Below are 27,983 nucleotides of genomic sequence, written 5' to 3' on the forward strand. Positions count from 1 at the left end.
TGAGAAATCACAATAAAAAATGAGGAAAGTAAGTTCAATTCTGAACTAGCAGCTTAGTGCTAGACTGCAATTAAGACCAAACTGTATGATTTTTCCTATATGCTGAAAACGAAGTTTAATTTATTTGGAAGCAACAGAAATTTAACTCCCTTTTCTTTAATTTTCGATTGAGGACACCGACTTGCATCGATTACCGCTGAACTCACTCCAAACGAGTGAAAACAACATTCTCTAGCTTTGGAGACCGAAAGGAAGCCCCAGAGGTCAGGCTGGGAAGCCCAGCGTTCTTCTCGTTATCAACGGCTATACGCGTTTTTCCCTTCTAGAGATGTCAGCTCTTCTGACAGCCTTCCCCGACAGCTCCGAGCAGCTTTCCCAGGCGGCCTCTCGGCCCCCCACCGCCGCACCCCGCCAGCCGCTTCCGGTGGCGAGGCCGTGAAGCGCTAACCCGCAATGAGGGACAGCCCCAGGGTGTGAGCCCACTGCCCCCACCCTTCAGGTCCGCGGCGGCGGCGCCTCGCGGCGGCGGCGCCTCCCGCCGGCAGGTGAGGGCGCAACGCCCATATCCTTCCGCCCGCCCCAGGATGCCCCGCGGTTCGCTGCCCGCCGCGGGCTCCCCCGTCGCTCCCCTCTGCCTGTAGAACTAACGGACTTCAAAACAACGTTCAAATAAGCCCAGGAAGCCGCCGCACCGGCGAGGCAGGACTGCCCTAACACCGGTCCCGGCAGGTGCGCAGCAGCCTCCCCAGAGGCAGACCCACAAGCGAGCCAGGGCCGAGCCGGCCGACCCAACTGCGGCAACTCCCGCCACCCCGCGCTGACTGCGCGCGCATCCCCCGCCCCTAATCGTGAGGGGGTGGGCGGGGCGGCCGGGCGCTCATTTCCTCCTTGGGCGCCATTTTGTAGCGCAGAGAATCCGCAAATAAAGAGCGGGCGGGAGCGGCGCGTGAGGGAGCCCGGGTGGGGGACGCGGCCCCAGCTCTGGAGCGGCGGTGCCTGTGAAGCCGGTTGCGGGCGCAGAGGCAGCGGCGGCAGTAGTAGCAGCAGGCGTGAGCGGTGGCGGAGTTTCGCCCTCGATGCGTCGGTGCGGCCCAGGCAACTAGTGTGCTGGGAGAGCGAGGCCTCCGCACGGCGGGCGGGAGGTGAGTGGCCGCGCTAGCGCTCCTCCCCGCCGCCAAGCGGCCCCCTTCCTCCGGCACCGCCATCTGCCCCTGCGCTGGAGGGAGCGGGGCCCGCGGGAGGCACCGGGCACCGTGGGGTCCCGGCGCGCCAAACCGCGGCAGGGGCTGCTCTCTTCCCTCGCCTCGAGTTGGGGGAGGAGCGGAAGCACTCGCAGAGCCATTTTGTGCAAGGCCGCGAGCCTGGCCAGGCTGCTCGGCGGGGATCCTCCCCCAGCCTCCGGCAACCGCCGCGCCCGGGCAGGGCAGCCGCCACCGCCCCCCCGTGTGCGGGAGACGCGTTTCTCTCATCCCTTGTTGAGGACGAGTGAGGGCGGTCCGGTGGGGCGGGCAGTACCCGGGCTCGGGAGGCGGTGGCAGCGGGGTCTGTCAGGTGCCTGCAGCTGGTCTAACCAATGCAGCTGCGCCCGGCCCGCGGGGGCTCCGCGCAGGGGGCGGGGCCCGACCGCACACCGCGGCTACTGAGGCCGGTGCGGAGTCTGCTGTTTTTTGTTTGTTTTTGCTTCTTAAATCCTGCGCTTTATAAACATGGTACTGAAGGGTGTACAGACTGGTGGGAGTTCCCAGAGTTGAAATGCACTTTCCTCGTTTCAGTTCTGTTCATGTTTTAATTGCCATAAAAGCCTGAAACTTGATGAGGTTGCTGAAAAATTCCTGCAGTGCCCATTACAGGGGCACTTCAAGTATGGAATACGGTTTTATACTGCTTGTTGCCAGGAGCAGATACGCAGGAGGAGCAGCATGTAGTAGCCATTGTTTCCCCAAAATCGTGAAAGTGCTTAGTTAAGATAGTACGGTTAAGCTGTTCATCATATAAATCACTAAATATAATCGTGTTAATTCCAGTCAGTTATACAGGAATGTTGTTTTCGTTGATTCTTTTTATTGTAGGAAATAACACTTCGTCATGCTCTTACAGAGTATTTCTGATCTGCATAGGAAAGAGATCATCTCCTCTTTTAGAGTAGAACCAAGGGATGAGAAGCACCTCTTGCTGCACAGTGTTTGAAAAGTTACTGTATGAACACCTGTTATTGTTTGTAGCATACAAATTAATTTGTTAATGAACAGAAATCTAAAACAAATAACTGTGAAAGCTGATGTAGTCAGGCTGATGCTCTTATGTTTCTGAAAAACACTGAGCAAAATGGCAGAGCAGTAATTTCTAAGCTTTTGATAAGTTACTGCAGGTGCCAAAAATGCTGTTGCATGGGAGTAGTGAGGTGAAATTCACAGATACAGAAAGAGCACCAGTGTTTATTTGTAGATATGATCAACCTTGCTTCTCCAAAATAACTTGTAGAATATTTTTAGGTAGTGTGTGTGTATTTTTTTTCTTTAGTGTACAGTTTTATGACTACAGGTGGTAGTAGGTGGCAGTAAGATGGTAGTTTCTGTAAAGTGGTGGCCTGTAACTTCAGTCTTCAGCACTTTTGTGCTCATTTGAAAGCAGGAGATGGCTTTGTAAATGGTGGTGTGCTGGGCAAAGAGGTTAGAGTAGCTGGGTCTGATGCTGCTGTAGAGAACTGGATGCAGGAACCTTGCATGAGGTCTAGAGATATGAGATTGAGTACCTATACTTAGATGGAATATCAGCCTTTGATTTCTTTTAGTTATGATTATGACAGCAATTGGGTATTAATGGTCATATGCTGCTGGAGAGTTCACAAGCCAGGTCTTTGGGGAAACTCACCTTTTGGTATTTGTATGCTTCTGGTACTTTTCTGAGGAACAAACAAATCATGACTTGGTATAATCTGTGCACAATTTAATCAGTGTTAGCTGTAGTTCTGTGGGACATCTGAAAAGCATGTTTCTGTCTGTCTCAAGGACTTACATCTTGCAGAGATATTCAAAACTAATTCCAAACACTGGGGGAGTTAAAAGATTATAAAAACCTTTTGGAAAATTTTTAGTGGGAGAGGTAGGTGACTTAAATACAGGGATCACAAGCGTCCCCCTGTGACCTCAAGTTATTTAGTACGATTTTTGGATGACCAAGTTGGGGACCAGCAGTTTGTCTTAATAGCCTCTTATGCTTGAATACTTTTAAGGTATGTTTCTGGTAAAACAGTCTCAAAGAAGGAGCTGCATCCAGAGGTTAAAGCAAAATGCTTGAGTAACTTCTGGTGAGAGAGAAGGAAGGTGGTGGGGGTGCAGGGACCTCTTAGGCTAGGGAAGCACTTTAACAACCTGTGCGTTACCAGGACTAGGAACAGGAAGCTGCCATTTGTCAAATGTCCTTCTGCTGAATGTTTTTGGAAACCTTTCCCTGGCTTCTAATGTCAGTTTTTATTTAATGAAAGGCTTGGAAGTTGTCTCATCAGTGCACCATGCTTGGTGTGGGGTTTTTGTTTCTTTATTTGGAGGAGGTTTGTGTTGCTGTGTTTAGTGTTTTGTGTGTCTTGTGGGGTGTTTGTTTGTTTTGGTTGTTATTTTCTTTTTCACCAGGGCCTTATTTGGTAGAGTGCTGTGTATTTGTCAGTGGTTACTGTAGTTTGCAGAGGCTTTACTTCATTTGGTGTGTATTTGTACCATTGACAAACAATTTCAGGATTTGTTTAAGATTTGGAAAAGTAATTAGTTTGTGTGTTGTCATGAAAATACCTAAGGTAGTCTGTAAAAGTTTTTTGAGAAAATATTTTTTAGCTGCTTAAGAACATTGGTTTTGTGAAGCCAAGTGTTCTCAACTAAGGAGCTGACACATCCTTTCTCTGGCATATATGCATCACAGCAGCTTTACAACCTTGTTGAATCTTAATATTATATGCTACTTTTCTTCTGAAAAGCATGTTGTGAAGATGCATGCCTCTAGCAAGCCTTGCATTCATTGTTACTTGTGTGCTTGTAATCTTTGCAGACTCAATTTTTTTATATATAATCATAGTTGTAGAAAATACTATGTGCTATCCTTCTGAGGTAAGGAACCAGGTCCTGTACCTCAAGGAGGTGGGAATATGTAACCTGGCACAATGCAATCGTGTTACGCTACGTACACACAAAAGGAATTGAATTTGATGGTGCATCTAAGCCATTTCTTTGACATCTTTTCCTAAAAATATTCACAGGGGTTTTAAAATAACTGCATAATACTTCCTGTTTATCAAAATTTTAAAAGTAAGAGAATAAGTACATGAAAGCATGTGTTATTTTGCCATAACACAAACATTAGTGGTAATGTTCACAAATGATTTATTCCAAAGAAATACTGAAGTAGCAGTGTAAATTGTGTTCCTGAGACTCTGGTTATCTTCTGCATAATAAAATACATTAAATAGTTATAGGCACATATTAAATGTCTGTTTGATCTAAACAAATATGGACAAAGTTTTGGGGTGTTGCTTAGTTAAACAGGAAGAGTTGATTACTGATAGACTTTTTAGACATCTAAAAGTTTTGGTTAACTTTTAGAAAAAATGCATCTGTTAACTTTGTATGTGGATTACAGCAGTGAACTTGTCATAGTGTTGTTTTGTACTCTGGCTTTGTGTTACGTGGAACCAGTATTTCAGTAGTCTAATATTGCAAATTAAAAAAAATTAAGTCTAGAAGTACAAGCTTTTAACTTGTTCAGCATTTCATGTACGCTAGTAACTACACTAACTAGAACTCCCTTTTTTCCCTTTCAGAGTTCACAATGACGAATGAAGAACCTCTCCCAAAGAAGGTATGTTTAAAAATACTTGTGACCCCTTGCCCCTCCCAGGTAATCATGACAGCTTGGTAAGTTGTGATTTTTCTTTTGCTCCGTAGGTTCGCCTTAGTGAAGCAGATTTTAAGGTTTTACCTAGAGATGAGCTCATCCTAAGGTAAAGTAAAAAGCAGTTTTAGTCTTAAAATTTTAGTGAATGTGTAATGGAAGATATGTGACCTCCCTCTTCCATTCCTTTTTTAGCATCCTTGTTCTGAAAAACTATTTTATCTGTTACATGACACATCTCTTTTGTAAGGTTCTCATCCTATCTCAAATATTTTTCTATGTGGTTTGGGGTGGAAGCACTATTTCCAGAGACAAAATCCTGGACAACGTTTTGTAATACATTAATAGGAATTGTTTTTCTCGTTTCTAACTTTAGAAGATGTGGTTGCTTACATTCCTTGCTAGATAGCAGGTTATTTTTAAACATCAGAAAAGTGTCAACTCCTTACTCCTACGATGAGTTTTAGGTTTCTTGGTATGCGCAGTTATCTTCTCAGCATATTCTGATATTAACAGCAAAATGTTAAATGAATTTTTAATCACCTAGAACTTGCATAAAGAAGAGCCTGACTATTTTTTTTCAGCTTTTAAAAAGCTAAGTGTCACCATGGAAAAAATAGTAGGCAACCCTGTCACACAGATCACCTTCTTAAAGAAACTGACCCAAGCCCCTTGTCTCTGTATAGCTAAATTTCCTGATCTGTGAACAAGGAGCTAACTAAACCATGCATCTGTGGTCATCTGTTTATCTGCTAGAGTAGTTTGTGCATGCATTTTGGTAAACTTTAGCTCTTGGCTTTTTATACCCTGTGAGTTACTAGCATTATTAAGCTGTTAAGTTAAATATTGCTGTTTCATAGAACAAAGTCTGAACTGTGTAGAAACTGCCAAATGCAAGTGCTACACTTAAAGGATATGATCAGTTACTTCCTCTTCTGGGAAAACTATCCTGCCATCTACTTCTGGGGTGACAGTTCTTTCCAGGGGAGTGAAAATAGCCTGGTTCCATATGTTTAAAAGTATCTAGCCTTTTGAGTAGTAAAGGAAAATGTATTTGAACAGTAGGAAAAAAAGTTTATTTGATGTCAAGTGGTTTAGGCCTTGTGAACCTTTTTATAAAAAAGTTTCCATACTCAAGGTTATCCCTGGGGATAGCAAACTCCCGAGTCTGTAAAGCCATGCCCTTATTTCTGGCTATGAAAGTCCTGTCAAAGTATCAAATGTGCCACTTGCTTTTTGATTGATAGTGTGAAAACAACAACAAAAAAAATCATTGTTGCTGTATAATTGCAGATAAAACACATAATGTAGAAAATACTAATTTTTTTTGTCATTCCTGTTCAGTGAATCCCAACTCCACTGTTCTTTTCAACAAAATACATAATTTAGGTTTGCATATTTTTACTTCTGTTAACTAAAAGTGAGCAGGAGCAGCAAGAAGCCTTTCAGTCTGGCCTTCTGGGAATTTCTGCTTGTCTCGTTACTTGTTGCTGTGGACTCATCTCCTTCCCCTCTTTAATGTAGTAACTACTTAGCTGCACTGTGTGGGAGCTTCTGTGAAGAAAGTAGAGCCAAGAACACACTAACAAAGCAGTCTGTGGATCACAGCTAAAAATCTGATTGGTGTTGTCCTGATGCTTTAGCCTAGTAGTCTGTAAAACATTGAAACATCATGATTTACAGAAGCAGTTCTGAGGAAATACAGTGCTTTTACAGAACTTCAATCAACGAGGACATATAGCCAGTCACTTTTGGAATGGCTAAGGTGCAATGCTGTGTGTGCCCAACCCCCTAAGTGCTTATCATTTTTTCTCAGAAAAAGTGGACCCCAAAACTCAGCATAAAAAAATGGGTGCTCCAGGAAAAATAGTGGTATGTATGGAGATATTTTGAATCCATGGAGTCTTAAAGTCTGCTTAATATTTTTAGAGAATGAATTAACTAACCTACATAATGGTGCTCAGTTACCTTCCTGTAATTGTGAGGCTCAAAGAGACCCTTTGAATGTAAATTAATTTCAGGGCTATCTTCGCAGTTCTGTGTGCAGCTCTGTCTCTGTTCTTTAGAGCCTTTCCAAGTAGCACTTAGCGAAGCTCTTCAGATTGTCACTGTTTAGTCATTAGATTACCGACGTGAACTACTAACCAGATCAAGAAGCTGATATTAAGTGAAACCAAACTGATAGGAGAAAAAAAAGGTGGCTTTTACCCTTTTTCTTTTTCCTGACTTGAGTTGGCTGATGAGCTGCCCATGTCCTCTACAGCTGTCCCAGAAGGGGCAATATGGGGCATGGAGGTCAAAGCAACTCTCAACGTTTGCTTGAACTGATGTATCTCTTAGACTACGTGTGCGAAGAGGCGAACTTTCCCTTTCTTGGATTTTGGGAAGAAGGGCCTCAGACTTCAGGTCTGGCCAGCAAGTTCCCATGAATCGCTGGTTTATTTAAATAAGCTTTTGTAAATATGTGCAAAATCTTAAATAGTTTAACTGAAAACTGGATTTTTGTGTCACAAAGTATTGATTCTTACCAATGTCTGTTAAAGTTTAATGCAGGTATTTTGTGTAGGTGAAACCTGGTAGAAGGAATCTATCATCTTCAAGTAAGGCAAAGAAATCTCCCAGAAGGGAAATGCTTTCCTAGTGTAGTAGATGATGTGCTAGTAACCATCTTCAAATTTTAATTCTGGCATAATTTTGGGGGGGAGAAAAGTATTTCTGTTTTTATCAACTGCTGAGTTTTTTGAGCATGTTTCTTTTACTGAACTTTGGAATATGTTTAGGGGCAAAAGTATTTTCCCTGAAGAACCTTTAATGTTAGCTAGCTGGAAAATACTCGAAGTATGTAATTTTTAGAATATTATTTATATGGAAGCTTCCATAATTTGAGAGGTATTTAATGTGTTCTGGTGTCTTACGGGAAAGTTGCATATTTTTGTGCAGAGAATTATGATATTTCTCAATACAATTTGCATTAAAATTTCCAGCTGGATCTCAAATAAAGACCTACTCTGTGACATGATTACATCTGTGAGCTGGCTTTTATTCTAACTATTTCTTGGTAGCAGTAGGACCGATGGAGGTTTTGGATCATACTTGCTCTCTTTTTTTTGTTGTTGTTGACTTCTAGATCTGAACCTTTGGACTGTACTGGAGTTGTGCTTAGTAGCTGGGATTTTTAGGTGATGGTGTATCCACTGCTAGATGAGCCTCAGCTTCTGCTGTATAGTTTCAACATCACTGAGCAAAGACATCATTACAGGATTCCACAAACTGCTGTCCTTGTCACCTCTTTCAAGCTCAGTGTGAGAACAACATGTGAGATTCATGTAATGGGAATGCAGGCTTTCCTCAGCTTTGCAAGTTGGCAGCTGGGAGTCCATATTATTTACAAAACTACAGAAGCAAAAGCGTTGTATGTGGAGATTCAGTTGTACAATATAAGACCAAAGTTGTGTATCTGGAAGTACTGCCCTTTTATTGTTCAGGTAAAACTAGATTTTCTGTGAGAATTGTTCATTTAGAGAATGGTATTCCAGACTCAAACACCTTTCATGTGGTCATTTGAGACCTAGAAATACAGTTTTACACCTGTCTTGTGTGATTTTAGTATCATGTGATCTTCTGTACCAGTGTAGACATAATAGAGAAAAAGAAGTAAACAGATAAGAGTTAACAATGTTCAGAGTTGGACCACTAAACATATTGTAAATGAACTTCAGCATCTTCATTTTTAAAAATATTCTGTCATAGTTCCTTATTTTCTTTCTTCTTTTGTGTGACTTCAGAAGTTACAGCTTTGTAGTTTGGGCTTCGAAAGATCAGAATTCCACTTTAATTCTTTCTGTTAATGGTCTGTGCTACTACTGTAAACAAGGGAAAACAATCAGAGTGAAACAAGCTGGAAAGACAGTATTTAGGAAAATAGATTATTAAAGGCACTGAACAAGAAGAGTTACTGCAAGAGGACGCTTAAGAACTTGGACATTACTAAAGGTGTTTAAAGTGTTAAGTCACTTAGACACTTAAGTGAAAACTAAATTATCAGAGCCATTACAAGACTTTAAAAATATTTAAAAGTAGTCAAAGTATGTATGTGTATGTATATATAAATCTTTATTTCTTCCTTTAGGTTGGTTTAATGAATGTTTTTGAAAAACTGTCTTGTTGATACATTTGGTAAATATTTTGACATATTAGTCCTCAGGATTACTGAGAACACTACAAAAATATATACCTATCGGATGTATCGCAACTGCAAGCTTGAAAACAAATCAGTCCACTTTCAGTAGGCGCCTACTAATGTATTTGCTGATTTTCCTGAGCCGAAGTTACAAGATGGTCTACTTCATTAATGTGAATGTTTTTAAACTTTAATTATTTCACTTCTTGTTTTGATGCTTTTAGTCTGTTTGTCTGGTTTAATATTTGTGGTGTTGTTTTTGTTGGTGTTGTGTTTTTTTTTTTTTTTCAGTCGCATGAAATAAACCTGGTTTGAATTTTTTTTCTATAATTGCTAGCTTTCTGGTTTGACTGAAGTGAGATGAAAACCAGCTCTATTCCTAGAAGAGAAAATTGCTTCCGAAATCTTCTTCTATAGTTGTAGCAAATTGAGATAGTGCATGTGTGTGAAAGTAAAGCTACTGTGGTAGAAAAAGTTCAAGTTCTAACGCTGATGGCTTGATTATTGAAGAATTCTCTCTGACTCTAAGTGTGATGATCACAAGTTTATTCTGTACAACGTTGTAAACTTGCTTGAAGATGAACTGTAACAGTCATCATGAGGTTTTTGACAAAACATGTATGAAGAGTCACGTTTCTAGAAGAGCTGCCAGGCATGTGACTTGAAAAATCTGTGACGTGGCCTAGTGCATTCTGGGTTTTATTTTCCAGGAATTCAGTTCGTACTTAAATACTAGCATTTGTTGAGAGGTGACTTAGAGCTTTTCTCTCTTAACATTTTTAGTGACCACAGACTGTGTTGTGTGTGGTGTTTCTTTGGTTTGGTTTTGTTCAGTGGTGATCTGTCACGTCTACGTAGCTTGTGTTGCAGGTCTTAATTTCACTTACTCTTTGTATAGCTCCTGATGGGGGAGGAGGGAGGGTGTCAAGATTTTGACAGAATTATTGTTTTCAGGCTGTGAGATGTAACTTAAATTCAAGTAATCCTGTAGCTGTATTTGAATACCAACTCATTTCATGTAATCGTTTCATGTAAAAGTTAGGTTCTTTCTGGATTTGGTGTTTAGCTGTTTCAGTTTAATTTTTGGAGGTTTGAAATCTGAGCTAGCATAGAACTTTTAGAGGTCGAATAGTGAAACTTCTGTTTTTGATAGTGTTCTTTTTAGAGCAGAGAGAGAACTTTTAAGAGTTAAGTGGGGATACAACTGTTTTCTTCTACAGAGCTTAAGAGAGTTAATTCATACTGATTTTGTGTTCAGCTGAAGAGATGCAAAATTCTGTTGCTGCTAGAAGGAAGAGATCTTGTGCTTTTACATTTCCCAGTTTTGTGATCTTGCTTACTGTTGCATATGTTGTGCTTTTTATATCCTTTAATGACCTGTTTGAATTTAGCAAATGGTCAAAAATGGTCTAGAGTTAGATTTTATAGTTTTGATTTTTTGATGGGGTGGGGAGTTAAAAGAGTTACAAGTCTGGCATATAAAAGAGGTGTCAGGGAGAAAGAATGGTTGGGAGGGTGGAACAGAAACCTTCCTTTTCTGTAGTGGTAAACTATTAGATTTGTTTCATAATGTGGAATTTTACTATCATGAGGATGATGCATAATTAGAAGTGAGGTACTTCTTTGGAAAAAAAAAAAAAAAAGCAAAATCCCAAAACGCTATCTTGTGAACTTTGTTGGTAAGGCATGTAATGTTAAGCTTTACTGCAGACTTTGCTACTGACTTGATGGTTTATATCAAATGCAATGCTGTTCTTAAGTGTGATGTTTTCTGACTCTGGATGAGTCGCTTAAATAACATACTTTCAAAGAGTTATTAAACTGTTTGGCTTCTGGTTCATGAATATAATCAGAGTATGGTCTTGTTTTAAATGAGCTGGTGTAACTACTTAATGTAGGCTGAGTTGTAGTGTATTGTAATACACTTTTGCTTGTCTTGTTCACTTGGTAACAGGCTTGAAGTTGACTTCATATTATGTTTTCTGTTACAGAATTTTGTTTAAATTTTCCTGCTTTGAGAATGAGGTGTATCTTAGGTACTTAGACAAATAACTAAGCAATAAGTGTTTGATTGTGGTGTTTGTCCACAATATTACAGGAAGTTTTAAGATGTCAATTTTAAGTGTTGTAACATGCAGCTACCTTTTTACCCTTTTGAGATTCAAAGTGTATTTAACTATTTCTATGATCAAAAGACACTTTTTTAAAAAACTGGAATTGTCTTTTATGCAGTTGCGTAATTCCCTGTTGATATTTTCTGATTGTGGTATGAATGTATACTCAAAGTCTAGAGGTGAGATGCCTTGACTTAATAAACTGAGCTTCAGAAATTTTTTTTTCCTCTTTGTCTCTGCAATAGGTGGAAACAGTATGAAGCATACGTGCAAGCTCTGGAGGGCAAGTACACAGACCTTAATTGTAAGTTAGTCAAGTTTCAAAATGGTATGAGTTACCTGAATGTTAGTTGAACACTCTGCTTTATACAAATAGTTTTAGAAAGCACAGACATTACAGACATTAGAAATAAAAGGTAATCTGTATGTCAGTTGTTTTCAGAAAAAAATCCCTGTTTATTCTAGTGTAAGTTTTCAGCCTTTTCCAGCTTTCTCAACTGCTTGTTTTTCTTTGCAGATCTCACACAGCATGTAAAAATCTATTTTTACATCTGTAAGACCATCTTTACCTACACTGCTAGGGGAAAAATACAGAAATAGGTGTATTTTCATTAGTTTTTTTATTAAAAAGGAAATGTTATCATCTAGCAAAATTCTCAATGAATGTTTGTGCCTTGAGTAGTCTTAACAGGATTGTAAACTATGTGGGAGGGGGAATAGTTTGTAGAGGTAAAGGTCTAGAATGAGTCCCCAAGCTATGTTTGATCTGATCAGGCAAATTAACTAATTGTTTGTCAGTCTTATGTGATCTTTCAAACTTCGTCTGTCCTTCAGTCTTTCAAAAGAGAATATGGGACAAACATCTTACTCTCAAATGGGAAAAGCTGGATATGTTCTGGAAGTGACTGAATTTTAAGTAGTTTTTAAAAATTGTGTTTGAAGCTAGAGATGAGCTCTTTCCTATTTTCTGCTCACCTTTTCAGTGTAAAGACTTAGTATCACTGAGTTTAAAGAGTATTTTTCTGTCATCCAAACAGATGTCTTCTCTTTTTTTTTCTGTTGTTACATCCTTCTTCTGCCACCCCGTAATGTTTGAGTTTTGGAGAGACTAAAACATAGCAAACGGAAGCATTCAATTTCATTCTAATCTCAAACTGTCCTGACATAAATAAGTTGTTTCAAAATTCTCAGTTTCTCAATTTTGGAAATGCTGATACAGGCTGTAGTAATCACTATTATGGAACCATCTGTGAAAAACTATTTCTAAATACTTGTGAAGCAATTTGTGGTGGTCTAAGTTTACAACTGATTATTCTCAAGTAGTTAGAAAAGATAAAAATCTTAATTTTTCCAATTTTCCATCGTTTCATACGTGATAAAGAGCAGAGTCAATATTTGCTGTATGTATCAGGTCTTCCCATTTGAGTAATTTGGAAATGTGCTGTGCTGCCTTCTCTCTTACTTCAGATATGAACTTTCATAAATGTTCATGAATCAAAAGAGTTCTAGTTGTAACTGAACTGCTCTTTCTGAAGTTCTTGAATGTCTTAACTGTTTACTCATGGGATGCTGAGACCAGTTTGAAGATTGACCACAAATGGCCCTGTTTTACCGACTGTGGTTTGCTTTGTCAGAGGGTAGACTTCCCCCTTCCCTCACCCTGGTCTCAATGTTTCTTATAGATAGGAGAACAGTTCCAAGTTTTAGACTGCAAGTTGTAATAGTAGTTGGTTAAGCAAGCAATTTAAGTTATTTCCTATATAAACACAGAAACATTTTCAAAAGTTCAGTAAATCTTAAAATCAGTTGTTGCCAAGCTTTTCTAATAGTTAATGCTATTTTGATTTTTTCCTTATTTATGCTTATTATAGTCATGCTTGTTTATGACTTTCTGGTTTTGAATTTGGTGTTTAGAGTCTTATAGCTGACTTCAAAAACTGTTCATGAGAGTATGCTATAAAATGTGCTTTTTGTATGTCATTGCTTGTATTAGCCAATGATGTGACGGGATTGAGGGAATCTGAAGAGAAGTTGAAACAGCAACAGCAAGAGTCTGCCCGAAGAGAAAATATTCTGGTGATGAGGCTGGCAACTAAGGAACAGGAGATGCAAGAGTGTACTGTAAGTATTTAAAGAGGATAAGTGTTTTCAGACTGTTACAGGGATATCAGCTTTTGAGCCAGTACTCATGTGCTGTATTTTTTGTATATCTATAGCATCACATTTTCTGTGCTTGAAGAAATGACAGGGCACTTAAAATTTCACTGAATCTATAGAGATCACTTCTTAAAGTTTGCTTTTTAAATCTTAGTTATTTCAGGTGATTTTCAGCAGCAATTGTGCTTGGAAGGACTTTTGCTTCAGAACCAAGCTAGTTCTTGCGTGAGCCATGCTTTTACTTCTAGCATTTTTCAACTGTGCATATTAACCAAAAATGTTACTTTTGACACTCTCATTGGATGCAGGAACAAATTGAAATGTAAGGATAACATTGAGTTTACTGGGTTTCATTTAGGAGATTTTAGGCTAATATTTATGCTTGGTTTGGATAGCAAGGTATTTGTAAACTTCTGCATCTGGTTGGCTAGGCAGGGGAAAGAGCTACTGACTTTTTCAGAGAAAACAATTTTGAAATGTGGCAGATCTTCTTGGAGTTTCTAATGTTCTTTGTACCTAATACTTTTATTTTTTTGTTGCTATTTCTGTTTCTCGTTTATTTCGGTGGATTTTCTGTCACTGTTTTCTTCTGTGTTTAGTTTTGGTTTCTTGAAGCTATCTTCTACCACTTTTGGACTTTCGATCTTTATGTTAAGAAGCTAATCCAAAAATTTTCACCTGCTGCTTTAATTTGTCAGTTTCTGAGAGAAGATTGTAAAAAGCTTCTTATTGCTTATTTCAGTAATATACTTCTGAGAGCTTTTGAAAAATATAAAATATGTGCAACACTAATAATTACTGTTGTAGCTTTCTGCTGATATTTTCTTTTAGCCTACCTTTCCTTTTTCCTGTAGATTTTCAGAGCTGTCAGGAATAACGGTGTGACACTTGGTACATATTTTTTTAACTTCTCCTAAGACTATAAGATTAGTTTAGTTTATAGTAAACACTAGCGTGAAGAGAAAGAAAGAAAAAAGCTTACTTTGCAGTGGCAAAAAATTAATTGCAGAATCACTAAGGTTGGAAGGGACTTGCCATTTTTCTAGTCCAACCTGTCTGCTCAGAACAGGGTCAGTTGGACTGTATTACGAAGGACTCTGCACAGTTGGGTTTTGAGCATCTCCTATGGAATGGAGACTCCAAAACCTCCCTGGGGGACCTGTGCCAGCATTCAAACACAGCCACAGAAAAACAAAACCAGAAACATATGTTGAAGTGGGGTTTCCTGTATTTCCATTTGTGCCCCTTGCCTTCTGTGCTTTCAGTGGGCACACTGAGAAGAGCCTGGCTCTGCCTTGTGTTTTCCCTCCATCCAGTATTTATGCACATTGATAAGATCCTCCTGAGTCTTCTCCAGGCTGAACAGCCCTTGCATTCTCAGCTTCTGCTTGTCTGTCCGATGCTACAGCCACTTAATCATCTTCATGGCCTTATGTTTGCTCCACCCTACTACATGCATGTCTCTCTTTTACTGGAGGAGCCCAAAACTGGACCCAGTACTCCAGTTGTCTCAGCAGTGCTGAGTGGAGAGGAAGGATCACCTCCCTCAGCCTGTTGGCAGCACTCTTCCTAATGCAGCTCAGGATGCTAATGAAGATCTGTTCTGGTACTGTATGGCAGCACTTCCCTAGTAATAAATTACTGTATTGATCCTACTTTTCTTGTTAGTTTTATTGATAAATTCTGCTATGAAGAATAGTGGTAATAGTTGTTTGTGTTTTTTTTTTTTTTTTGCTTTTGAACTTCTGAGCATATAGCTCAAAAATAAATTTAAAAAAAAAAAAAATTCACCCAAACAAATTTGCGTGTACTGTTTTCACCTTTCTTCCTCCTTATTTCTGAAAGAATGAGTTAGACAAAAATTTCAGATATTTAAAACAATGAATTTTGACAAGCTTATGAAGGCTATAGGATTTTTTTGCTACGCTTTGTTATAGATGTTTATGGCTGTGATAAAAAGGCATTCTGGAACATCTGTTTAGAAGAACTTCCTGAAAGCCTTTATTTATTTCAGTGTACCTAAAAAAATAAGGGGAGGGGGGAGTAGAACAAGCCAGAAAAAGAAAAAAAACCACACACACGAGTAGTGCTTATTTTTTTCCAGGTATTGATAAATGAATAACATCAAGTATGTTGTCTCCTCCATAGTGCATGGAGGGTAGGAAGGTGTATCCTTGAAGAAGGGGGTAAAAGCTATAATGGAGATACTGGTACCTTAAAGTGTTTTTGAGTTTAAATGCACAAAGTTGCAAGAAGCTCTGGAGGACTTGGTTTTGTAGTATTAGACAGTGTGGTGTTTTTTTTTTTTTTTCAAGTAAAGTAACAGTAGCAAAATAAGTCATGTTGGATGAGACACAAAGCTAAGCTGCAGGTTGCTAAATAATTTCACAAATGAACAAAAAACTATTAACCATATGATAAGTTATTTGACATCTCTAAGTAACTTGTATTTTTGGCATAGTTAACCATTTTTTATAATCATATTTACATGTAAAATATACCACTGGTAGTTATTTATATGTAAGCCTTTAATATTCCCTGTCACATCTAAATTAGAAAGACTGAGCATCTATGGTGTCAATTTTCTTGAAAACTAAAGATGAATATTTACAATATAATATGAATAATATGAACTTATTGTTCATATTAATCTGTTTTTGGGAGGTTTTATACTGTTCTGTTGTCCCAAGTTACTTGTAAGAGTAGCAGTCCAGAACAGTTGGAAGTGGCATGCCTGAGGTGTGTAAAGCTAAATGCAGATTTGGTTTTAACATTTGTGTGGTTTTTTTCCTTAGTGAATTGAGTTCTATTTAGTAATCTAAGGTTTTGATTTTCAAAACTGTTGGGCAACATTTTATGACTCAGTGTGGTTTTACTTGCAAACTTGTCATGCTCAAATTGAAATTAATAAAAACTTTAAAATACCATACCATATTCAGATGGTGGTTGACAAGGACATTAGCAAGGACATTTCCAATTACTGATGTATAAAACACCTCAGTAGTTAAAATATACTAGCTGTGTTTTAAAGTAAGGTGTGACAGACTTTGTCTTAGTTGCTATTTTAATTTGTACTCTTGCTTTTAAGATATAAACCACAACAAAATGTATTTTAGCCTATAAAAGTCACCAAACACTGTCTTGAAGGTGTAGGTGTGCATGTCAGAGTAGCAGAATCATTGTCTGAATTCTCATTCAGTATTCTTTTTGAACACGATAGTAGTTGAGTGCAAAGCTCTGTTTTCTCTCTTGCTTGGTGCAGAGTCTAGCAGCAGAATATATGGATTTTTTTTTTGAGCTAGGAGTCTGATTGGTGTTGCAAACTTACTCTGCACAGTTCAGGGTGGCTAACTAAAGGGCTGGGTTGAAGTTTAGATGTTTACTAACCTGTGTGCCCTATTGCCAGCATCAGACTTCAGCTGCCTTCCCAGTCCTAGCAGTAGCAACACCGTAAAGGGGTTGCTGCTTTCGGGGAAGCGTGGGTGACATATCAGCTGCTGTTTCTGCATAAAAGCATTATTTCTGGCAGAGGTGGTGATGGGGATATTGCTACTTCAGGAAAGATCTTGACCCCCTCCTAAGCTACTGCACGTGGCTACTGTAGGCCAATAAGCAGACAGGCATTGGGAATACTTGCTACTTCAGTAGGTTTTCCATGGAACAGATAACAATGGGTGGAAGCTTCCTGTGGATGTAGTTGGACTGTAGTACCTAGATAGTCACTACTCTTAATAACCTACTTGTGGTTTAGGTTACAGCTCTTTTGTGTTTTCTCTCTTTTCTTTCTTTCTGTTTCCCTGAAAATAAGACAGCGTCTTATATGAACTTTTACTCCAAAACTTATTACTTTTTAACATGTATAGCTGCCTGGACACTATTTAAATTGACTTTTTTAATGAACTGTAACTAGGGCTTATTTTTTGGAGTAGGGCTTATGTTTTGAGCATCCTGAAAAATCGTGTTAGGGCTTATTTTTGGGGTAGGTCTTATTTTCAGGAAAACGAGGTATGCAGTTTCTTCCCTCCTGCTCTTCCTTTTAAGAAAAATAGATAACTGTACTTAGTCTACATTTTCTGTTAAGCAACTGTGTTATCTTTTGTTAAATTCTTCATATCAGAGGATCTGTTCTTTCTGGATATCTCTGGACAACTCCAGCTAAAAGGATTTGACTGTTTCCAAAAATATGAGAGAAGCAGAAGGGTTGAAAATGTTATTTTCTGTCTTTACCAAAAAAAAAAATAGTCCACCCAAACCCCTCACAACCTTATGTCCTTTAAACAGACTACTTTCAGTATTCTGCCTTGGGTTAGCTGCAAGGTTTTTATTCTGCCTGTGAAAATTCATTCCTATTTGTCCACTTGATGGGCTTCTGAAAAATACCAGCTAGTGTGTGCTGTGTGGTTTGGAAATACAGCCAGCCAGTAGGCATTTTGGGTGTTAGAGCACATGTCCTGAGGTCTGGCATTTGAAATTACTATTCCTGTATATTCAGCTCTAGCCTGAAGAAGTTGGTCCTGACTGCAGGAAAAACTCTTTAGATCCCACACCCCTTACCACCTGGAATGCCAGTGGGAAGAGTTGTGTACAAGGGGGTGGTTAGAGGTGGCAAGAATGGGAGGTTTGGACTGGCCAAGCAGGAAGAATGGATAAGGAAGTAGGCAGACGGGTTAAGAGGTCTGGGCTCACTTTGGCAGTGGGTCATGTTGGGGGGAGGTTGCTAGGGCTGGGTGGCAGAAAAGCCTGAGAGGTGAGAATTCTGGAGAAATTGGACTTGGGGAAACTGAAGGGATTGATGGTCTTTAAGTTCATGGAGAGAATGAGCAAGGGTTGTTCAGCTTTAGTAAATTCTTTCTGTACTACTGTTTTAGGGGTGACAGTTGAGGTGTTATGTGAAGCCTATGTGGGTGCTCTGCTTGGCCTAGGAGCATGAGCTAGAGAGATCCAAATGAGACTGTTAAATAATGGACTTCAGGCAGGATCAGCTGGGTCCTTGAGTGTTTTGGTGCATGTCTGGCATGAATGAGGAGCAGGTGGCATCAATTCTCTCTGCTGCTGAAGTAAGGAATCTATTACAGTTCCTAGGCTGACAGTAGAAGAGGGAGGGAGCTGGGCCTGGGGAAGACAAGGAACATGCTCTTTTTTTCCTCAATGATGCCTGTCTAAAAATAGGTTGGGAACCATGTTGCTGTAGCATAATTATATTCTTGGAATACAAGTTGCCAGCTGGAGGATCTCTGTGTGTACAGGCATCTGTTAAACTAGCTGTTTCACCCTCTACTAGTGCCACCCCTCACAAAGAATTGACAGGCTGCTGAAATACTTCCAGTAGTGCAAGCATCAGAAACTTAAGTGGGTAGGAAAGATATATCAATAGCAATAAATTAAATAGGTCTTTATTCAGTGAGCAATGTTGTGTACAGTCAGTGAGGCAAAGGGGTAAAATACCATCTCAGAAATGTTAGGATAATCTTAATTTGTACTTACTGTTTCCAAGTAGTATTTGTAGGTGGGCCCTTGAGTGGTTTCTTTGTTGAAAATATTTTTATGCAGTGCTTTATTCCCTTTATGTTTCTTTCTGGACAGATAAAAGGTTGTCCGTTTAAAATTCAACATATGGTGGTTATTTCATTTTTTAAGTGGCTAAACATTTTTATTTGAATAATATCAAATTAATGTGGAGTCCATGGAAATACTTCAGTTATTTCAATACCTTTAAAATCACTTATTTGAAATAAAATCCAAGAATTGTTGCTACTTGATGAAATATAAATTAAAATGTATGATATCCTGAACCAAGAAGTGACTGAGGTCACTACCTGTTTTTAATGTAAGTAGAATGTTTGTACTTTCTATTTACTATTGTTGTGTAAAGACCTCATTACAGAGTAACTGTGTGTCTATAGAAAAATATTACTTATCAATAATAGCTGTAGTGTTCCATAATATCTTTCACTGAAGTTACATGGAAATTAGCTATCTGTTTTAAGCAGATAACTCTTTGTATATACTTCCCCCTCACCCCCCAAAAGAGTGCAGGCAGATATAATAGAAAGGGAGCATTCTAATGCTCCAGTCATTGCTTTGAGAAATGTAAACTGACATGTAGAAAACACTTTGAAGCAGAGAGAGGAGGAAAAAAAAAACCCACAAACACACCAACAAACTTTTAAAGTTTAAACTTGGCAGGTGGTGGGATGGGGAATTGGGTGAATATGCACATTGATAGGATTCAGGTGGGCAAAAGTTATTTTTATCCTGCCCTTTTCAGGTTACAGCATTGAAAGACGGCAAGCTTCCTTGATGTTATCTTTACAATAACTAGTTTTATTTGTCTCTAAGTAATTTCAAAATTTTATGTAATGTTTTATGAGTAACAATCCTTTTTATTATTTTATGCAGAATCAGATTCAGTACCTCAAGCAAGTCCAACAGCCTAGTGTTGCCCAACTGCGATCAACAATGGTGGATCCAGCCATCAACTTGTTTTTCCTAAAAATGAAAGGTGAACTGGAACAGACTAAAGACAAACTGGAACAAGCCCAAAATGAACTGAGTGCCTGGAAATTTACGCCTGATAGGTAAACAAAACAAATACTCCCCAGTCAAGACTTCCCTGACAGTCCCACTACGAGAATGCTATGGTGGGACAGCCAAGTACTCGTTTCCACACCAAGACTCAGACGTTTTGAGGCAAAAGCCACATTCTTATACTGTCCAGCTTGTAATGCTTAATGTAAAACTTACCAGATGAACCTTGTGTTTCAGCTTTTTTCTCCCCCTTTGCTTCAGAGGCCTGACGGCGTCGGACTATTCTGAAGAAATGGCCATCTTCGAAAAAATTTTTCTAGAACATGTAGACATTTGCAAAATTGTTCTATTTGAAGAAAATACAGGGAGAAACAGAAGTCTTAAGTCTGTGGCACACTGTGTCTACAGATGATTTGGAGGAGAGAGAACCTAGAGATTAAAAATCATGAATTGAACATGTAAAATTCCTGTAAAATGTAGAAGTGGAATATGCTTCGCTCTTAACCTTGAGCCTAGTGACTTAGAGACACTGTAAGTCAGTTTTGCCAATAAGACTGTGGACTTCCTGCTTGTTCACTGAACTGCTGGGTCAGAACTCGATGAGGTGAATTTTGCGTTAACGAGTTTACTTGCTAACCAGTTTTGAATAGCCATGAGAGTGCTATTTGCTATCACAACAGTGGTAGCGTACACATTTGACTGTTAAGCCTTTGGGCTCTAGCACTTGACGGAGCCTTACGTCAATGTTGCTAAATAATGAACTGTTTTCTGGATGATTGGTAATACCATGGACGCCTCAAAATTAGGACTGTACGACAGCTATATATATATATTTGATCACAACTAGTATGTATAACAAAAACTGGTTGTGATAAGTATTTCGTTGCATGTTTTCATGCAGCAATGAGAATATTTCGATCCTTCTATACTAAGAACTGATCTCAAATGCTCAATACCGAAGGCACACAATGGCAACTGTCTTCAGTGTTGGTGGGGTGTTTTTATTCCTTTGTACACCTGTTTTTTTTGTATTGCACTTCTATATAAAATGTGCCTTGAAATAGTTGTAATATATAGTTCAAGGAACACTACTGGTTATACTGTTGTATTGTGAAACTCCTGGGATGAACGAGAATTGAACAGGTTGTTATTTCTGCATTGTCTCGTTCTCTGAAAACAAAGTCAGTATTTTAACAAACCAAAAAAACGTAAATGCATGCATTTTCCTTGGTGGAATCAGTGAAGGAGCCTTTGCTACTCTATTGATACCTCTGTTCTGTTGTCCCAAGTTACTTGTAAGAGTAGCAATCTGGGACAGTTGGGAGTGGCATGTCTGAGGTGTTTAAAGTGAAATGCAGATTTGGTATAGCGTTTGTGTGTTTGTTTTTTTCCTTAGTGAATTGAGTTCTATTGAGTAATCTGAGGTTTTGGTTTTCAAAACAGTTGGACAACATTTTGTGACTCAGTTTGATCCTAAAAAGGTTAAATTTAAGCTAAAAAAAAAAATACATCACCTTCTGTGACAGCTGGATGTCGAACTGTTTTTATGAATTAATAAGATGGCATTACATATTTTTAACTCGGAAGTATCGTAACTGTTTATGCTTCAGATGATTAATATGGGATCACAGAGTAGTGAACTTATGCAGGTTTATTTTGTCTGCATGAGTAATGACTTAACAGCAAAAGAAAAACCTAAAGAAAAAGGTTAATTTTTAAAAAGTGGTACGTCTGGAATGATTTTGCTATAGCAGTGTCTTAAGATTTTAACAATCTAGCATCAAAACAGAGGTAAGACTTGAATTAATAAATTATTAACATGTTACCAAGCCATTTGTAAAGCTGACTATAATGTGTGGACAGAGGCATGTTGTGGAGGTTGCTTGTTTAACTTTGAGTTCAGAAGGTTATTTTATACTTTTTAGATACAAGTTGTTTTTTTTTTTAAGTATTTGGTCTCCAAATGTGTGTGTACAACTGAGGCGACACAAGTAACTTAACACTTTCTTTCAAGCAAAAGTATCAAAAGAAAATTTTGTTATTTCTGTAGCTACAACATACCCTAATATGCATCATATAATTTTAAGTCAGTGATGCGAATGTGCATAATTCATATATGCAGTAGCTGGAATACAGAAAATTACAGTTATTTCCTGGTAAATAATTGAGGCTGTCTTCATTAACTGGGTTAAGATTTTATTGATCTTTATTTCTGGAAAGATAAAGAAATGATGACTCATGTAAAGTATTTATAAGATTTTTCCATTCTCCTTGCACATCCTGTCTGTCCCCATTCCCTGCCTCCCCCTTTTAATTGCTTTAATTGTCCATCCTTATATGCAATTACTCTTATTTCGTGGCATCAGACCTAGTTTTTGAAAGAGATGCTGTTCCTATTCACATCTCCAACTGACGTTCTTAGGGTAACACGTTAACTGCAACCCTAAACGGTGTTAGTTCTGGGCCTTAACCACAGATAAAGGTGTACAGCATAGTCATTGCTGGTGTCTGGATGGAGAAATAAAAGGGCATATTTAGTCAAAGGAATGGCTATACTAAGCCATTTCAATTGTCATTAGAGTATACACTTGGATTAAAAATTAGTGGAAATGTCATTTACAGTAAGCTTAGTACAACCAATACTAGTCTTCCGAAATTTAACCGCTTATATTCTTACAGGTTTTGTTGCATGTATGTTCAAGAGGATTTGTGAAAAGAATGCAAACCTAGTTTTTCAGCTAATAAGAGTTATTTTAATAATTACTGGATTTTATGTTCTTGCATGTGTTGTCTTTTTTGTAAATTGCAAGGGGAAGTTACATGGTGCCGTACTAGTTCAGAACATCTGGAAAAAATATGATGGTAAGAAATAGCATTATAGGTAACTATGCAAATTTCTATACAGGTAATAAATACTTTACATTTTGGCAGGAATTAACATGAAGAAATTAATGGGATTCTAAAATTGTCCCAATTCCAAGGTAACTGGTACATGCTAATTCTACAGTTGACGTTTTGTGAAGAGAAAAGCATTAAATGACTTAAACTGTGAACTTCTTCAACTTTTAGTGATGGTAACAGGAATTTGCGAATCGCTAAAAATCATTGCATGTCTGCCTAATAACTTTTGGGGTATTGTCACATTGATTATCTCCAAAGCGGTCCTGCTTTACCCAGAATGAACATCTCTAAGGAAACTTGCATCTTAAGTGTGCGACTTGGACTGTATTAGGTCAGCACAATTTAAACTTCAAGGACCTGGCATTGGACATCACGTCAAGAATGAAAAAAGGCTGCTGCTTTAGCAGAGTTGCAGGCATCCAGGACCTTACACAGCCAGATTCCTTCTGGAGCAGCCCATCTGAAAAGTTTGGGAAAGTCAGTCGGAAAATCTTAAATGGGGCAGAGTTGGCAGAACTTAAAAGTTGGCTAAGGATTGAATGCTTAAAAAGTAGCCGATAAGGAAATAACTATTTTGGTTTCAGGAGAGAACTGTGGCTGTGAATTGCAGCAGAAATTTCTGGTTTCTTTTTTAATCCTCAAAATCTTTCAGTCTTCATCACTTGTTTAAAAACGAACAAAAAATTAAGCGACCTTCTTGGTCTTGAAAAGTAATAAAGTCCTGCCATTGAATTTGCAATAAACCTGTTCAAGTTTGGTGGGGTTTTTTTTGTTTGTTTTTGGTGGCGCTTTTTTGTTGTTGTTGTTGTTTTGGTTTGGTTTTCATTGTTGTTTTTCCTGGCAGAGCTTACACTTCTGTAGAAAAGATGACAGCTTCATTATGTTGCTGGGCCTATTAAAAGGAGAACTGTTTGTGGTTACTATACTGACTTTGGCAGACCAGAAGTCTTAAATGACTTTAATTTTTCTCATTTATGGAGTCAGCTGTATTGCCTATATATTAATTTGCATACTACTTCCTATAATGCTTTACAGTGCAATTTTTATCGTGAAGATTAAAGATGTGTGATGTTACCCATTTAGTAAAGAAAATCTTGTCAGTTAAAATACTGCTTTCCTGCCTGTTTCCTGTTTCTTTCAGAAACTGGATATCCTAATGATCATTACTCATGAGCTGAAATCTGTCATTCTAAAGGAAGTAGATTAATAATATACTCCTTCCTTAATTTCCTGCCAATTTTTAATTATGTTTTACTTTCTGCTCACCATGCAAGATGTGCTTAGGGGAAGCTGACCATAGAAATCATTAAACAGACTGTGTACGTTACTGTCATATATATAAATTGAGCTGAAAAATAGACATTGAATTTTTTAAATTAGACTTACTGAACAGCATTCAAAACAATGTCTGAGCCTCTTAAAGAAAAATGGATGTCACAATGAAAAATGATCGTGGAATTTAAAGTTTCCCCAAGCAAGTTTCTTCTGTTCACTCAAATGTAATAGTTAAGTTTTACTAGTAAAATGAATGAAGGTGGTTTTTATCTATAATTCAGTTTACACATGTGATTTTCATGCAGTACTTTATCTGTTGAATTATAGGCACATCTTTAATCAAATATTTAACTCAATTGAGAATTAGCACATGCAAGATTGTGCATACTGATAATCCAGATGTTGGTATCAAAAAAAAGAACAATATGCTTATTCATATTTGCAGTAATAAAACTTGCCTTCCACTTTATGGGACAGCGACAGAAGATCAACTGGCGTTGGAACAGCACGTGGTAACTATAGGGAGACTTTCTGCTATGACAATTATGTTGAGACATAATGTTCTTTGAATTGTGACATGCAGAAATTGCATCTCCTTTTTGTCTGTAATTGTGATTGAGGAAGATTACTGAAGGTTTTGTATTCATTTTGTGATAGATGGCTCTTTCCTTTACAGCCAAACAGGCAAAAAGTTAATGGCGAAGTGTCGAATGCTTATCCAGGAGAATCAAGAGCTTGGAAGGCAGCTTTCCCAAGGACGTATTGCACAGCTTGAGGCAGAGTTGGCTTTACAGAAGAAATATAGTGAGGAACTTAAAAGCAGTCAGGATGGTAAGGGATTTTTTTAAGAAAATGGAGTTGCCTTGCACTTCTGCCAGTTTAATTTCCTGATGATACGCACTGTAAAACCATCTTTGCCAGAATGAAAGGGCAATATGAAGTAAAATATGAAAATTTTAAGTCTTCATTGGTAGTCTTAAATTATAAATGATAGATACAAACTTAACTTTGGGGGACTGGAGGAATTTGCAGCTCCAGTAATGCAGTGTTTGAATTTGAAATTGCCAGGTTTCGTACTGTAGGTCTTGCTATTTGACAGGGAATGTTTAGACTGCACACACTTGGTGAACTGGTAAGATGAAAGCTATTAATGTTGCATGAAGCTAAGCATGCACTGAGAATAGAATGCTGCTTGTTAGCTCCGATTAATTTTGACATTTTTAAAAAATCAACAGCTTTTTAACTGCCCAAGAAAAAGGAAAAAAAAAATTTTTTTTAGCCTTGGGTAACTCAGGTGAACTAAAATATCTGATTATGTTCACAGTGCAAATTTTACAGTATTGTAAACCTAAATTGAAATCGCATATAAACTGTGATCTCTTGCATTATTTAAATGGAGGGGCAAATGCAAAGTTAAAAATATCTTCAGGTGAGAGTTCTGCATAGAATCACTGCTTTTTTAGTATAATGTTACAGTAAGTTATCTGATTATTACAACAAGTCTTGGGATACAAGCTTTTTAGGTATCACATGAAACTGGATATGTTTTTGTTTTGCAACTGAAGTTTGTAGGATACCATAGACTTGATTTGGCATTAATCTAAGCTGGTATATCCTGTATTTTTAAGGATAGATTTCTCCTTCCCCATCCCCATAGGATCAGATTTTTGAGAAAGTAATAGTATAAAGTGACATTCAATAACTGGAATTCTTAAGGCAAATTATTCTTTCTGTAATTACTTTTTGTTGGAATAGTTGCCCTTTTGCTTCTTAACTACTATTTGGGGTAATGCACTTCATCTAAATTTACCAAGTTCATAATTGAAGCAAAGGTGGACATTCTTTAAAGATTTCTGCTCTTGAATGCAATGTAGTAAAGTAAGCTCCAGAACCAAGATGTGTTCTTTAGCCCCTATGGCTTCTTCCCCATATGAACAAAGACAATTCTGCAGTTTTCCTAATGATTTTTTTTCCCATAGCAGCAAGAACACTTTAATTCTATGAAGTTTTACAATAACAAGCAATTTGCATTTTAACTCGCCTGTCATATCAGTGGTGCAGTTTAATCGAAGACCAAGGGAGTCAGTGTTTCTCTTACTGATTGCAGGTCAAATTTGTTTTGCTCCAAAATGCAGGCCTAACTGTAAAATCCTTTTTCTTGGTGTGTAAGTACTAAAACACCCTGTGGAATTAGCTAACTGTTTTGTGAGTAAGAAAGTCTTGCAGTGTCCTGTTATGCAAGATTTAAAGGATTAAAAACAGGAAGAGCTGAAACTTCATTGAAATGTGACTAATTTGTTTTTTTTGATTGCTGAATAGGCTTTTGTAATTATTCAGATCTGTGTGATACAGATGTGGTTCATGGTCACTTTCAGAGTACTTCTAAGATTTTATACTTGAGTAAAAGTAGATACAGGTGGTTCTACTTGCAAAATAGTAATTGCTGGAATTGAACTGTTTTCCAAATACCATCCACTGGAAATTAATTTCTTGTCATATATTCTGAGTAGCAGTATAAAATGATGATAGTTAAGCATTTCCTCCTTCAGAGGCAGAGTGTCAAAGCCATGCATTACCTGATGGCTGAAAAATTGTTGAAACATTTAATCATAAAATGTTGAGTTACAGGGTTTTAATTTTTTTGTCTGAGATTCAAGCTATATACTGGCTATTAAGTATATGCAACAAATGTGTTTTCTTTATATAGAATTGAATGACTTCATCATCCAGCTTGATGAGGAGGTAGAGGGCATGCAGAGTACCATTCTAGTTCTCCAGCAGCAGCTGAAGGAGACTCGCCAGCAGCTAGCGCAGTACCAGCAGCAGCAGCAGTCCCAGGCCGCCAACCCCAGCACCAGCAGGACTCCAGCAGCTCCCGAGCCCACAGAGCAGGGCGAGGTGGTGGGGAAGGACTGCAGCCGCCTGGCAAACGGACCAAGCAATGGGAGCTCCTCCCATCAGCGGACGTCTGGGCCTGGATTTTATAGGGAGGGTAGCGGCACGGAAGATGACTTCCCGGCTTCTCCAGGGAATGGTAATAAGCTGTCCAACCACTCTGAAGATAGAACTGGTAGAGGAAGTGGTAGCTACATAAACCAGCTCAGTACTGGGTATGAAAGTGTAGACTCTCCCACTGGCAGTGAAAACTCTCTCACTCACCACTCAAATGACACAGACTCCAATCATGATCCTCAAGAGGAGAAAACAGTGAGCATGAAAGGTAACAGAACTGCGGGTTCTCGTCATGTTCAGAATGGTTTGGACTCCAGTGTAAATGTGCAGGGTTCAGTTTTGTAACGTTTTTCTGCAACATTTTTATACAGTGTCATTTAAATTGGGAGAGGATGCTGTCCAGAAGCCGTTTAAATTAGTGCATACTTGTCACAATTTTGCCTTTTTGTGGGTTTCTTTTTGCTTCAATACCTCTGCCACTTTGGAAATTTTAACAGTTAATTATGTTGAATGTTGCTAAAAGGACGTTTGTGTAGCTCAAGTTATTTTTATATGAGTTAATGTGAAGTTGAAATGGAAATTACTTCCATAAAGTATAACATAAATGATGTCTGTACAAATCTGTGTATATCTAGAACCTGTGCTGTGTAAGGGCGTTCTTACTCATACTGTTGAACTTACACCACCTTTGAGACTTGTCATAATAGCTGTGGGTTTATGACTGCCAAGTTTGCCCAGTACAGTAGTTTTATCACTAAAAGATGGACTTACTGAAGGAGTCCTGTAGTAGTTTCAGTGTTAATTACAGTTTTTCCCACCACACATCTGTGCATTTTCTCCTTAGGTGACCGAATGTTTATGAATTGTGTGCATAGTTACTCAGTTTTTAAGAACTGTTGTATCCTGTTCATGCATATTGCTCTGTGACTCCAATATTATCTTACCTGTACTGACCAAACCTAAATAAAAACTTTTAATAATGTTATTTCCTCATTGTT

At 38.4% G+C, this 27,983-nt stretch overlaps 1 protein-coding gene across 2 annotated transcripts; it reads left to right on the top strand.

The window, feature by feature from the left end:
- The first annotated feature begins 618 nt into the window (after window positions 1-618).
- WTAP (WT1 associated protein) lies at window positions 619-27,970 on the top strand. 2 transcript variants are annotated; one of them, XM_065833564.2, is made up of 8 exons: window positions 619-729; window positions 4,808-4,845; window positions 4,932-4,987; window positions 11,418-11,476; window positions 13,166-13,293; window positions 19,729-19,907; window positions 24,710-24,864; window positions 26,741-27,970. In XM_065833564.2, the coding sequence occupies exons 2-8, from the start codon at window positions 4,816-4,818 to the stop codon at window positions 27,328-27,330; spliced, it is 1,197 nt and encodes a 398-aa protein (XP_065689636.1). In that variant the 5' UTR covers window positions 619-729; window positions 4,808-4,815; the 3' UTR covers window positions 27,331-27,970. The 2 variants fall into 2 exon arrangements, with proteins under 2 accessions (XP_065689636.1, XP_065689635.1); XM_065833563.2 differs by lacking the exon at window positions 619-729 and adding an exon at window positions 878-1,142.
- Window positions 27,971-27,983: the final 13 nt, after the last annotated feature.

This window comes from Patagioenas fasciata, chromosome 3 (assembly GCF_037038585.1).
Source record: "Patagioenas fasciata isolate bPatFas1 chromosome 3, bPatFas1.hap1, whole genome shotgun sequence".
Taxonomy (NCBI): Eukaryota; Metazoa; Chordata; class Aves; order Columbiformes; family Columbidae; genus Patagioenas; species Patagioenas fasciata.

Bases quoted from the DNA above. Each gene is read 5' to 3' on its own strand.
- WTAP (XM_065833564.2), top strand. From the start codon at position 4,816: ATGACGAATGAAGAACCTCTCCCAAAGAAG. The intron at 4,846-4,931 runs GTATGTTTAAAA...TTTGCTCCGTAG, and splicing joins AAGAACCTCTCCCAAAGAAG to GTTCGCCTTAGTGAAGCAGA. The intron at 13,294-19,728 runs GTAAGTATTTAA...TATTTTATGCAG, and splicing joins AGGAGATGCAAGAGTGTACT to AATCAGATTCAGTACCTCAA.